This window comes from Aricia agestis, chromosome 1 (assembly GCF_905147365.1).
Source record: "Aricia agestis chromosome 1, ilAriAges1.1, whole genome shotgun sequence".
Classification (NCBI taxonomy): Eukaryota; Metazoa; Arthropoda; class Insecta; order Lepidoptera; family Lycaenidae; genus Aricia; species Aricia agestis.
The window spans coordinates 155,494-168,867 of record NC_056406.1 but is presented as its reverse complement, the minus strand read 5'-3'; the positions used below and the strand labels follow the sequence as shown (position 1 = coordinate 168,867).

Here is a 13,374-nt window from a genome sequence, read left to right as displayed (position 1 = left end):
AAAATATACTACAGAAGGCGCGTTTCAAGCGCTGAGCTCACGCGACGCTCCCTCTTCCAGGAGTGGCGGGCGGGGCGGTGCTGCGGGGCGGCTGTGACCAGTACGTGATCGACGCCGGGCAGCGCGCGCTCGGCGCCGCGCAGTGCCCCGAGTGCGGCGTCGTCTACCAGCGCGGCGACCCCCGGGACGAGCGCGACCATCGCTTGCACCACGACGCCGCCGACGTGCTGCGCTTCCCCGTCAGTACACCCCCACTCACCCCCGCAATTCAATTCAATTCGTTTATCACCCAACTCACCCCGCATCACCCCCACTCACACCCGCATCACCCCCACTCACACCCGCATCACCCCCACTCACCCCCGCATCACCCCCGCATCACCCCCACTCACACCCGTATCACCCCGCATCATTCCCACTCACCCCCGTATCACCCCACTCACCTTCCGTATCACCCCCGTATCATACCCACTCACCCCCGCATCACCCCCACTCACCTTGCATCACCCCTACTCACCCCGCATCACCCCCGTATTACCCCGCATCATCCCGACTCACCCCTGTATCACCCCCACGCCACACTGAACGAATTGAATCGCATATTATTAAATCGCGAGTAGTGCCCCTCAGTGGTAAAACACGTATCATGTATTATCGCAGGAAGTTCCGACTCGAATATAGCATTTTATTGAAATCGTAGAGCTTTCATTCGATCTTCCGACCTTCCGAAGAGGATGAAACGACGACGAGCGACGAGAGACGGAATCCCTCGTCTTTATAGACTTAGGCCGGGGTCGGATCTGCCGCTGACGTAGACGCTGTTTGATAAGTTATCGGCTTTGAGAAATTTTCCAAGGAAATGATTTACATACTTAAAATTATTTTATAAAATTTTATATTCAGTCCTTAACTAGAAGATATGGCTTTAAAAATTACAATAAATTTTATAGACTAAAAAAGTTGATTAAAAAAAGTCTTACAAAATGATCACCGAGATCGACTACGTCTCGTTGTAATGTGAATATCTCCGTCCCTGGTAACTGTAAGTAATTTAGATTTGGAAAATGTAATGTAATACTGAAAACCGAGCCAAAATTTTTCGATAGTGAAATTTATTTTACGTATTTATATAATTTCATAGAAAGCCTTATGCAACGCGGGTGTGTGAGCATCTGTGTTGTCCCTATTAACAACAATCCGATCATCGTGTTCGTAGCACTCCACTGCACATTTGTGTTGTCCCAATTAACAACAATCCGATCATCGTGTTCGTAGCACTCCACTGCACATTTGTGTTGTCCCAATTAACAACAATCCGATCATCGTGTTCGTAGCACTCCACTGCACATTTGTGTTGTCCCAATTAACAACAATCCGATCATCGTGTTCGTAGCACTCCACTGCACATTTGTGTTGTCCCAATTAACAACAATCCGATCATCGTGTTCGTAGCACTCCACTGCACATTTGTGTTGTCCCAATTAACAACAATCCGATCATCGTGTTCGTAGCACTCCACTGCACATTTGTGTTGTCCCAATTAACAACAATCCGATCATCGTGTTCGTAGCACTCCACTGCACATTGTGTTGTCCCAATTAACAACAATCCGATCATCGTGTTCGTAGGACTCCACCGCACATTTTTTTTTGTAAAGACCTAATAAATTGCTACTTCTCTTTTAAAATGTACTGTTATTTTAGAATATAACAGTAATTTAGTAGAGTTTATTCTTTAACAAAAAAAATGTGGCCTTAATTTGTAACGCCCACTTTTCCAAAAATATTCCTTTATAGCTCAATTTTCCATCCTCATTAAAAGATTAGGCTACTATTTGGCGTGATGTTTATGAAATTAAACGAATGAATAAATTAACATTATAAAATGAATATATACTTAATTTGAATCTCTTTAGTACAAAATATTTTCAAAATCAATTTAACTTTCTAGCTGCCTGATACTTGATTTTGTCGGAAAACGCGACACCGTTTTTTCAAATACATTTATTTTTATCTTTGCGATATTATGCAACAAAAGTAATGCTATATTTAAAAAGCTTCTTTATTTTTTTTTATTTTTTTATTTTAGGCGTTTTCTTTGATAATGAACAATTTTTAGCAACTGGGGTAGACTCGTTTTTAAATACCTATATTTTCTATTTTAACTGTTGAGTATTTCTTAAAATCATTGTATATGACTGTAAAGACATGCAAAACTTGTTAAAAATGACAAATACTGATTTCGTGTTCACAATTCAATTTTATTAGACTTTGCAATAATAGCGCAACAGTTTGAATACGCGCGCCTTCAACTTCTTCTTGCTGACTTGGCGCAGATGGTTGTTAATTATTTTTTTTCTAACGAAGCAACAAAAGGCGTGAGTTTTAATCTAGTTAATAATGACCCTATACATGGTATAAGTTATACGCTTGTAAGACACGCAGAAGTATGTTAGGCCTAGAACTTTTCAAACTGGCCTCGTATATTTTACGCCGAGAGCTGCACCACATCACTCGTCTCGGTGAACTAACGGTCCTCGTATTATCGCCGGCAGGGTTGGAAGGAGGAGTGCGTGGTGGGGCGGTGGGGCGCGGCGCGGGCGTTGCGCGTGCGCGGCGGTGCGGCGGGCTGGCGGCGCGTGGCGGCGCTGCTGCGGCGCCTGCTGCAGCCCGCGCTCGGCCTGCCTGACTTGCCGCGTCCCGACCACGTGTACACGGTGAGTCGCCCCGCTCTCCCCGGCTCCTGCTCTTATATACTCGACGTAACTCGAATTACCCGCGTATAGAGCGGGCGCCGGAGGTAAGTGAGTGAGGAATTCTGCCAACGGATTTAAGTGAAGCATCGGTAAAAGAATAATTATTATTAATCATTCTATTTTCTAATGATTATTTCCATAATATCATCATGTCTGTTTGTTTGTCCGTCCGTATGTCGCAGCCGCTTCACACGATCCCCCATCTTAATATATATATTTCTTGTGTGCGTGTGTATGTGACTGAACTCCTCCTAAACGTCTGGACCAATTTTGATGAAATTTTTTGTGTGTGTTCGTGGAGATTCGAGAATGGTTTAGATTTACAGTTTGGTCTACTGGAAAATGTTTTTTCAATTAATTTCTTATTTATAAGGAGTTGTTGATTTTGGAATGTTTTACATTAGATCCGGCGGACGGCGCTATCATCGCATTCAATATTATTCTATTTCAATTTTAGTTTGTCCTGACAGATGGTGCTACGATTAATTTGAAAAAAATTTTGTTATTCAATTCATGTGCTGATTAAAATATTAAATAAATAACACATAGGCTACAATTTTAACCGACTTTCAAAATGGGGAGGTGTTATGTTCGTTTTCTTATATTCAACGATTACTCCGCCGTTTGTTAACCGATTTTCAAAATTTTTCTTTTGGTATATAGGGTATCATCCCAATTTGGTATTATATTCAGAAAAGTGGTGATCTGATGAAGGATCCATAAGTAATCGAGGGAACTCCTCAAAACTTATAGGGAAACATATGGTGACTTCGGTTTCGTGAGAAGTATTCTAAGCATATGCTACCAACAAGTAAGATTTTGCACCGAGATATACCTGGTATACCGTGGTTCGGAAGGTGCTGAGAGAACTCCTGATTCTTTATAGATACAAGTTTGGGAGTTTCGGCGTTGTTTTAAGAACAGAAAGCATATGCTACTATGCAAATTACATTCTTCATCATCATCATCATCATCATCATCACTACCATATTATACCATTTCATAGTCTTTTAGATCGAGACTCGAGTTTGTCAAGCGATAATTAAAAAAAATCTATATCTACCTAATATTATAAACCTGAAGAGTATGTTTGCTTGAACGCGTCAATCTCAGAAACTACAGGTCCGATTTAAAAACTTATCTCAGTGTTAGATAGATCATTTATCGAGTAAGACTCATCATTTATCGAGAAGGTTATATTATATTATTACTCTAAGACTAATACGACAGAAGAAACTCAGAAAAATGTGGGAAAAACGGGGGAAATATTTTTTATGGGAAAATGTACCTACGGATTCTGTAAAATTTCTAATTTACGCGGGCAAAGCCGCGCGGGACATCTAGTAATTTAATAAAAAAATATTGTTTTTCCATCGAAAGTTTTAGTAAAGCGTCTACCATTTTACTGAATCGACTGATTTGAGTCCTTGACTGCATTGACTTTTACTTTGACTAGACTTTGGACTTTACCAAATAGAAAATCGACGCTAAAAATTGTTACAAGAACATAGTTTTCCCGCCACTTATTTGACACTGGCCATAGTTATATAGCCGAAACGCCATAATAAGAAAAAAATAAACAAAGGATAAAATATTCAATATTAACTTCAATGTTGTTGTTGTTCATGTTACTCCACTGACAAAATATAATAGACCAAATCGTCGAATATAGGAACAGAGGGGTGCAGTCCCAGCGAAGGAGCGTAACAAAAGTGTTTAGTTTACTGTCTTCCGCAATTCGACGATGTACCATTCGTTACTATGCAAGCTAACTAGGTAAAGTACAAAAATTTGCTTTTTTGATTTAAATTTCACACTTTACCGGATGGTATCAGGAAATCTGCAGATTACCTAGTTAATTTGAATATTAACGTTGAATGAAGCCGAATTTAAAATTTTCATATTTTGTGTAATTGAAGGTAGCGAAATAAAAAAATCCTTGTTCTCGAATCACGCGTCGAGAACGACATATTCCCATCCAACCCTACTATATAAAGAGCAGTTCTGCCTTCGCGAGAAAGTGTGTAAAAACGAGCCTCTTTTACAACGAACCTCTGCCCGCCGCGCCGCTGAGAAATTTAACCTAATTTCTACGTCGTTACTATGCGCGATAGCCTATAGAACTACTTAAATCAGCCAAGTGTGAAAAATCTGTGCCAAGCAAAGAACAATCGGGGCCCTCGAAGGAAATCTACGGAAAGGAGAACGAAACTGAGGTTGGTGAATTTTGCTCTTTTTCCCTCCATTTTATTCCTAAAATACAGTCCACAAATTAATCGCAAATGGTATTAGAGCTACCAAACGTATTCCGCATTCTAACGGTAACATAATAATATTATATACCTATACAATATGCATTCGACCACCCTCCCGCTTCACACTGACCTCACCCGCACACGCCCTTTGCAGGTTCTATTAAATACCAGTTAATTGTCAGTTGTAGTTTAAGTTTAATTAATATTATTATAAAAAACAATAAACTTAATAACAAAAAAAATCTTAATTTATGTAATAGACTTTTTTGCAGTCAGTACTTGCGGGCGTTTGATCTTTCGGTTAGTTACGCTTGCGTTCGGTATGACCGAATGTCATAGGCCTGCATCCTTGTCACTCTTGTTACAAATAATATTGGCATCTCGCACTTGACTACGTAGATATACTTTTAGTTTCTGTGTGTGAGTAATGCACAGATTATGTTTTGAGTGTATTGTTTTAGGATTGATTTTCAAATGACATTTCTTAGAGTACACCACTTCTACCTCAGTTTAAATAGAATTCTTTGCCATACACTCGCTTGGTACGTCAGCCGGGGTTGACGCTTTTTAATTTAATTGTTTTAAGTGATTTGCGACCGACAGTGTTTCGTTTGAGTTGTATGTATGTACTTATTTAAAATGGTTCATACTAATTAAACTCATTTATTTATTATTGATATTCAAAGTTTTCAAATAAATTAAAAATCAACTATAGATACTTTTGAGTATTTATTTATTTGGTCTGCCAACAGGTCTACATCTTATAAAAACTTATTTCACTAAGATTACAACAAGAACCTTATTAAGGTGCAGACCCAATTACAGGCAGACTCAGCATGCAAATAATATATTTATAGCGAAATAGCTTTTATGAGGTCGATGATGACAATATTGCACATTAAGTTGGGTAGGGGATTTCTGCTAGCACTCGCTTAAAGCCGCGTCTCCACTAGGCAACATTTAGCGCGCGACACGTGACGCTCAACATGTACGGCAACGCTGCACAACAGCGCGCGATGTTGCCAGCTGACGCGCAACATGACGCGCGGCTTGTTGTTTGTTTAAAGAGAATTGCATCAATTGTGTTCAAGTGGAGACGCGCGCAACAATGTACGTAGTGTGGTCTAACGAACAAGTGCTCAAATTAAGCGAACTGTACCAAAACTATGAACGTCTATGGGATACTGCTCACAGATACTATAAAAAAAATTATAACCACTGCCACTAAAATCAACACAAGTTCCTCTGGCGACATGTTGGCGACGACTGACGTAAAGTAGATGCGTAGACAGACAACGTTGTTCATCAAAAGTCCCGCGCTGACTTTCAACATGTTGGGCAACTTGTTGTCCAGCATGTTGCGCGTGAATTGTTGCTTAGTGGAAACGAGGCTTAAAAGGAGCAAGTTTGTGAGCGGTAGTGTCAACATCGAACTCCTTGTACAGCTTGTTATGGTCTCGACATATTCTCGGTAGCATGCTATGATGGCCTAAATTGGTTCTGTAACCCTTTACAGAAAACACCTCTCGCTTTCTAGAGTTAGGTCTTGGAACAGAAAACATTATTCGTGACAGGAAGTCAGGACTGTTATACAATATGTCCCGACACCGGTATCCGATCCTTTAATGTCGTGATCTATGGCATATTTTTTCTTTTATTTATTTTTTCTTTTATTTATTTTTTCTTTTATATTTTTTCTTTTATTCAATGTGTTATGTATCGAGCTAGCGACCGGTCGTGCTCCGCGTTACACACGCAGCAAAAGTGTGAAGCGCGAATCGCGCGGCACATTGCCGCTGCACGTGATCATGGCGCTCGTGGCCAACGAGTTGCTGGCGTTTATCCAGCACGCCATCGACACCATGGACGAGGTCAGCATCATGCAGATCTGCAAGTCCTCCTTCACCAGTGAGGAGATTTGCAAGGGGAAGCAGCTGCTGTATGAGACGCTCGGCCAGAGCGCGAACATGCCGTCGCGGCGAAGAGACGGAACAGAAAGAAGTGTGCAGGATATCATCTCCCTGCTGAAGCAGACGGATCGGGATGAGGTGCCGGCTTTTGTGGCTAAAGAACTGCACAAGCTGCCACCCCGTCACGCTGGACCACGTCGACGTCGTCAGCCTACTGAAGGACATCAGGTTCCTGAAGGAGGAGCTGGCTGGAGTTCGGGGTAGATTGCAGGCATCAGAGTCTACGATCACTGATTTACGTATTGAATTATCGCAGTTAAAAAGCGGTAATTCAATATGTGGGTCACCTGATGCCGCATACGTCACCACTCATCGAGGCGCACAAGCGAGCACGTTTAGCCCGTCAGAATTATCGGACGGGTCAACGAACGCCGCCACTGCCGCCTCCGCCCGCGCTCCCCTCCCGGTTGCGCTGACGCCGAGTCCCCAGGCGACTCAGCAAAACTACGCGACTGTTGCTGGTCGCCCCGCACCTCCCCCGCGGGTGAAAACAAATGGGGAGAATGTGAGCCGCAAGGCTCTGGAGAGTTGCAAGACTAAGGAGAGCCGCTGCAAGGCTATGAAGAGCCGTAAGGTGGAGTCTTCTCGACATGGCAAGGACGAGAGCAGGGGGTGCGATGAGGAGGGCTTCACACTGGTGGAGAGAAGGAAGAAGAAGCCCGCCGCCCGCAACCATCGCGGCACCGCGCCATATGTACCTGAGCTGCGTCTGCGGAGCGAGGTCCCAGCGACGCCCCTGTACATATCCCGCCTGCACTGGTCCATGGAGGTCGAAGACGTCGTGGACTACATCCAGAAGAAAACGACACTGCGCTTGAGGGTCGAGCGTTTGCAGTCTCGCCACAAAATTAACTTTAGTTCCTTTGTGGTGAGAGTATCGACGAATCTTCTTTCGACCTTTGAGGCGCCGGAGTTTTGGCCAATGGATGTGGTCTACCGGAGGTTCCGGGGGAGACTCCGGAATGAAGCGCGTCACGTAGCCGTCAACACGTGACAAAGTGTAGTTTTTAAGTGTATAATTATAATATGTATGTTAGTCTGTAAGGTATTTGTATTATGGGTCTAGATGCCTGAAATAAATGGTAAAATAAAATAAAATAAATCTATACTAATATTATAAATGCGAAAGTATCTCTGTCTGTCTGTCTCGCTTTCACGCCAAAACTACCGAACCGATTGTAATGAAATTTTGTATACAGATAGTCTAAAGCCTGAGAAAGGACATAGGCTACTTTTTTACTGGAAAAAAGGGTTGTAAGGGGGTGAAAATACGAAAATTTGTTCAAATTAAATTAGTTCCAAAAATTCATACTAGATGGCGCCGTGCGTCTCTTACATCGCGCTAACGCTTGCCCAACATCTTTCTATAAGAGGTGGTATCATCATACATTCGAGATTTGGTTTTTTTCGATTGTTATTTCTTTTATTACGTTATTTAATTTAATAAGTCAGTACTTTATATTATATACAGTGATACAGTGACGTAACCTTAAACCTATCAATGATAAATAGTTTATGGGTAAAGTTGTGTAATTGGGGGGCTAAATAAGCTTTAAAATTTGGCATAAAATATAAAGTTTAATTTTAAAAAATGAAATATTATGTGCACACTGCACAGCTGTTTTGATTTAAGGGGTACCAGGGTTTTTTTTATAAAATCTTTTGACACCAATTTTGTTGACATCGCGGGCTATAAACTGAAGTCCACGCGGACGAAGTCGCGGGCAACAGCTAGTAAATAAATATTTTATCGACAAATTGGGCCTCAATTTTTTTTTTTGAGATTTGAGAAACAAAATTTGAAAAACAAAAAAAAAATTTGAGAGCTAATTTGTCGATAAAATATGCCATAGATCATGACATTAAAGGATCGGACACCGGTGTCGGGACACATTGGACAAGTTATTTAACATTTTAAAAAGAAACATCTGATCAGTAATCCACCTACGATGCTTAAGTTTCTGGATATTGAAGTATTCTAATCGTTCGTCATATGTATTTAAAACATTATACTTTTTTTGGTGAATTGTTAAAAAGAATAAGAATTTTCGTTGAACCGCTTCTATTCTATTAATATGGCATCGATAGTGTGGACTCCAGACCGGGGAACAATACTCCAATACCGTTCTCACAAGCATAAAATACAAAAATTTAAAGGACATTGACGTTTTAAAATCTTTACAGTTCCTCCAGATAAAGCCCAGCATCTTGAGAGATTTAGTCACTATGGTATCAATGTGGTTATAAACGTTAAGTTTTCATCAATAATTACACCTAGGTCTCGCACCCGGGATACTCGATCAAGATTTACATAATTAATGTGATAAGAAGAAGCGATAGTGTTCTGCTTTTTCGAGAATTTAATAAAATTGCATTTTTTAGCGTTTAAAGGAAGTTTGTTAGTTTCGGTCCAAATATGTATTTGATCTAGGTCTAGCTGTAGTTGAATGATGTCAAGATTGCTTGTTATAATTTTATAAATCTTAAGATCGTCAGCGAAAAGTAAAAATTTACAATATTTGATGACATTAGCAATATAATTAATAAAAATCAAAAATAATAGGGGTCCCAAGTGCGAGCCCTGGGGCACTCCAGAATTTGCAATAACTTGCTTTGATTCATACCCATTTATAGTTACCTTTAAAATTCTAGAATCTAGGTAAGTACAAAACCAAATTAATAAATTACCATGAATCCCTATCTTTCTTAACTTTACCAATAACAGTTTGTGGTCCACCCTATCGAAAGCCTTGCTAAAATCCATATATATAGCATCTACTTCTGAATTCTTGTCTACAGCATTACACAAATCATCAATGTATGAACTAAGGTTAGTTAGGGTGGACATTCTGTTACGAAATCCATGTTGTTGTATCAATTTAAGTCAATTTAAGTTGTTGAGTATTAATTTAAGTCTTAAATCCATAAAATGACTTTTGTTTTTTAACCAGTTAAGAAAAGTGTATTAATTTTATCAGTGGAATTAACTTGACACATTATATAGATGGTATAACAATAGTTTAATAACAAACAAGGAATTTTCTTTCGAAAGTCACTTGTAACTTAGGCTTAAGTCACGTGGGTGTCATAAGCCTAGGTTACAAGCCGCGTCGACGGCTACGATTAGTTAATGTCGTGTCAAATAGTCTCTCTCGGAAAATAAGACCTGTGTATTTCGACTATGACTTGATGTAAGATAAAAGATTTTTTTTACATTTAAAACATTATTTTATATTTTTAAATATAAATATCAATTTTGATATATTATAATATCAAGCATAAATATCAATTGATATTATATATTGTTATTGGTACATGGTATACGGACACGTGGTGCCATCTAGCGACAAACCAGCGAAACTTACCGAGGGAGCACAGGCAACATAAATCCCCTACTCAATACTAGATGGCATGAGGTGCGCAAGTACATACTCGAACCTTCTAGAAAAGTCCAACATTTTGTTTACGTGTTTACCGGTTTATTTTGTTTACGTGTTTAGTTGTTTACTTTTATTGTGGCAAATGCTCGAACCTCCTAGAAAATTCCCACGGTTGTTTACTTGTTTACGTGAATCGGGAACTTTCTGGAATTCGTCTCGCCATATAAAAAGCCGCAGGTAGGCCCGGCAGTTCAATTCGATCTGAGCGATCTTCGAGGCGACAACAAGTGATCAATAGTGAGTGAACCAGTGAAACCTGCGACTTGGCTACGACCTAGGACAGTGATAGTGCTTAGTGATTGGACCTAGTGATTAGTGTTTGGACTTAGTGCTAAGTGTTGTGACCTAGTGTTTAGTGCAGTGTTAATAGTCTTCAAGAGAGTCACCAGGTCTTTCTCTCCAAATCCTCGAACCCTTGCACGTAACAATATCATGATTCATGATAATATAAGTCCGATATATATCAATTGATATATAGGTACTTATATCATGCGAACCCTGAGCTTTTGTATACGCATTTGTATTTTTTATAATAAAACTCCTTATTAATACTTCTATTTAAGTATATTTTTTGTTTTATTCCTAGAACTCTACAATCTACATACATATACTACGAATACACAAAATGTGGAACAGATTATAATAAAAGACTTTGGTCTTTCAGCGCTACTTTGTACTTTCACAGTGAACTCTCTACAAGGAACACGTACACACCCTAAAGTATTATCACTTATTTTTGTTACATCCTGTATATTAATCTATTTGACATCTATTAAATTACTTATTATGATTTTGTTTTTGTGTACACATTTTAATTTGGCCTTTTTGCTATATATTTCATTGACATGTTTAATCTTAATATAATTTAATTTGCAATAATATCTCAATGTAATAAAAAAAATTAGTATGCAATAATAGGTACTTATCATAGTTTTAAGTTTTACTTAGAATTTTTGTTATTAATGTAATAATGTAGGTAGGTACTTTCCTTGAAAATTATTGTTAGTTAACAATCACACAATAATTCATTTAAGTCATTTTTCTTCAGTTTAGTAGTTAATAATTTCATATTGTATTTTGTGGAGTTTTGATTATAAATGCCGTGTCACCTGCTAAGGTACATGCATTAGAAAAATTTATAATAATTAATATGCTTATTTTAATGATATTTCGATGTATGTGCTGTTTGGCGTCCTGATTAAATAAATAAATAAATATATAAATATCTGGCTAAAAATCCACATTTTTTTAATTCAAGTAATTTTCCGCCCTAAAACGTCAATTTTCAAATTGTAAGTTACGAAGGTGATAAAAAATATGAATTTGCGATATTATTTAAAGAAATCCAATCAAAAAATTGTTAATTCCTAACTTACCACACTACGTTTTTGGAAAGAGTATTATTTTGATTTTTTTACTATCGTTATATTATAAAACATCTATCGCTTAATTTTCCGCCTCGGTTCGTGTAGAGAACGAACGCACCAGAGCCGGTCTTACGCGATTCGAGCATTATCAGTCGGCTAAAGTTGCAGGAGTAACGTCGAGCTCCTCCTTCCCCAGGCGTACCTGTACATCGAGAGCCGGCGGATCGTGGCCTGCGCGGTGCTGGAGCCCCGCACGCGCGCCTACCGCATGCTGCCCGGCGAGCCGCCCTGCTGCAGCAGAGAGGACTACCCCGTCAAGTGAGCGCAGCCCCGCATATATATTACCTATATTGTGAGCGGAGCGCGCGAACTCTCCGATCGCCCGGATCGAGAGGTCCGCGTGGCCCGCGGGGGGCCTCCTTAACCCACCGGAGGGCCCCCTGCTTCCTGGGATAACGGGGTCCCCCTCCTGCTTTCACATTAGAGTAGACGACGAGACTAAGGCCGCGCCCATTGCGACTTTTTGTAGCGATGCAGTCGCGATACTCATCGATATTTACATCGATACAGTCGCTAGCTGTGTGTGCTGACTCCTGTATGGCGTTAGTAGCGATGCAGTCGTGCGCTTCATAAACGCGCGACTGCATCGCTACTAAAAGTCGCAATGGGCGAATGCCCTAAATGTGGTGTCCGTGTGCACTGTGCAGGTGCGGAGTGGCACGCATATGGACGGCTCAGGGCGCGCGGCGGCGCGGCGTGGCGGCGCGCCTGCTGGAGTGCGCGCGGGCGAGCCTGCTGCACGGCGCCGTGCTCGAGCGCGCCGACGTCGCCTTCAGCGCGCCCACGCCCGACGGAGCCGCCTTCGCCGCCGCCTACGCCGGCACGCCGCGCTTCCCTGTCTACCTTGACTGAGACCGCCCGCCCGCCCGCCCACCGCCGCCGCCGGATATTACAGGAGCTCGGCGGCGGCGGGAACTTTTAGTGTTTTAGTGTACACTTCCGATGACGCTTAATTAGTATACGGAATCGAGACCGGGGCCGCGCCGGCCGCCGACGCCGGCTCGCGATCGCGTGGACGAACAGACGGGGCGTGGGTCGTGTGCGGGGGCGGAGTTCCGGAGCGCGCTGGTTTTGTTTGTTAACCGTTCGAGTCAAAGTGATGCCATATTATTATATTGTGTTTGTATTCTAGCGTTGGGCCTTAAACCGTAAACGTGAGTGACGCAGATAATACTGCGCGCGTCAGGTCGGAGTACTCATTTGGCATACGTCCTCGTGTCCCTCCGCAGAATATTGTCAGTAGGTCCCCTGAAGATGCTCGTTTGTCGCTAGTGTTGTTTTACTTTCTGTTTGTGCCGCGGAGTCGACGTCGGCCGCGGACGCTCCCACTCATTATTGTGTAAGGTTTTATTTTAGTATGTTCAGTTTTGTGCGGGTGTATTTTTATTTTAATAAAGATACTTTATAAAACAATGAATATATTATTTTAAATTACCCCAAAGAAAAGTGAACCACTGCGTAATTATAAGGTATTAACCGATTCAATGCGGCACCGTTTTGAAGACTTTCAGTCGTGGCGGCATACAA

General features: G+C 41.1%; 1 protein-coding gene across 1 annotated transcript in view; it reads left to right on the top strand.

The window, feature by feature from the left end:
• The window catches only part of LOC121727896 (nascent polypeptide-associated complex subunit alpha, muscle-specific form), a 34,439-nt gene extending 21,413 nt beyond the window's left edge, over positions 1-13,026 (top strand). The window contains exons 4-7 of the mRNA XM_042115943.1: positions 61-239; positions 2,555-2,716; positions 11,984-12,105; positions 12,495-13,026. Of these exons, the coding sequence (XP_041971877.1) occupies positions 61-239; positions 2,555-2,716; positions 11,984-12,105; positions 12,495-12,699 (668 nt within the window). The 3' untranslated portion in view covers positions 12,700-13,026. The remainder of the gene's footprint in view (positions 1-60; positions 240-2,554; positions 2,717-11,983; positions 12,106-12,494) is intronic.
• Positions 13,027-13,374: the final 348 nt, after the last annotated feature.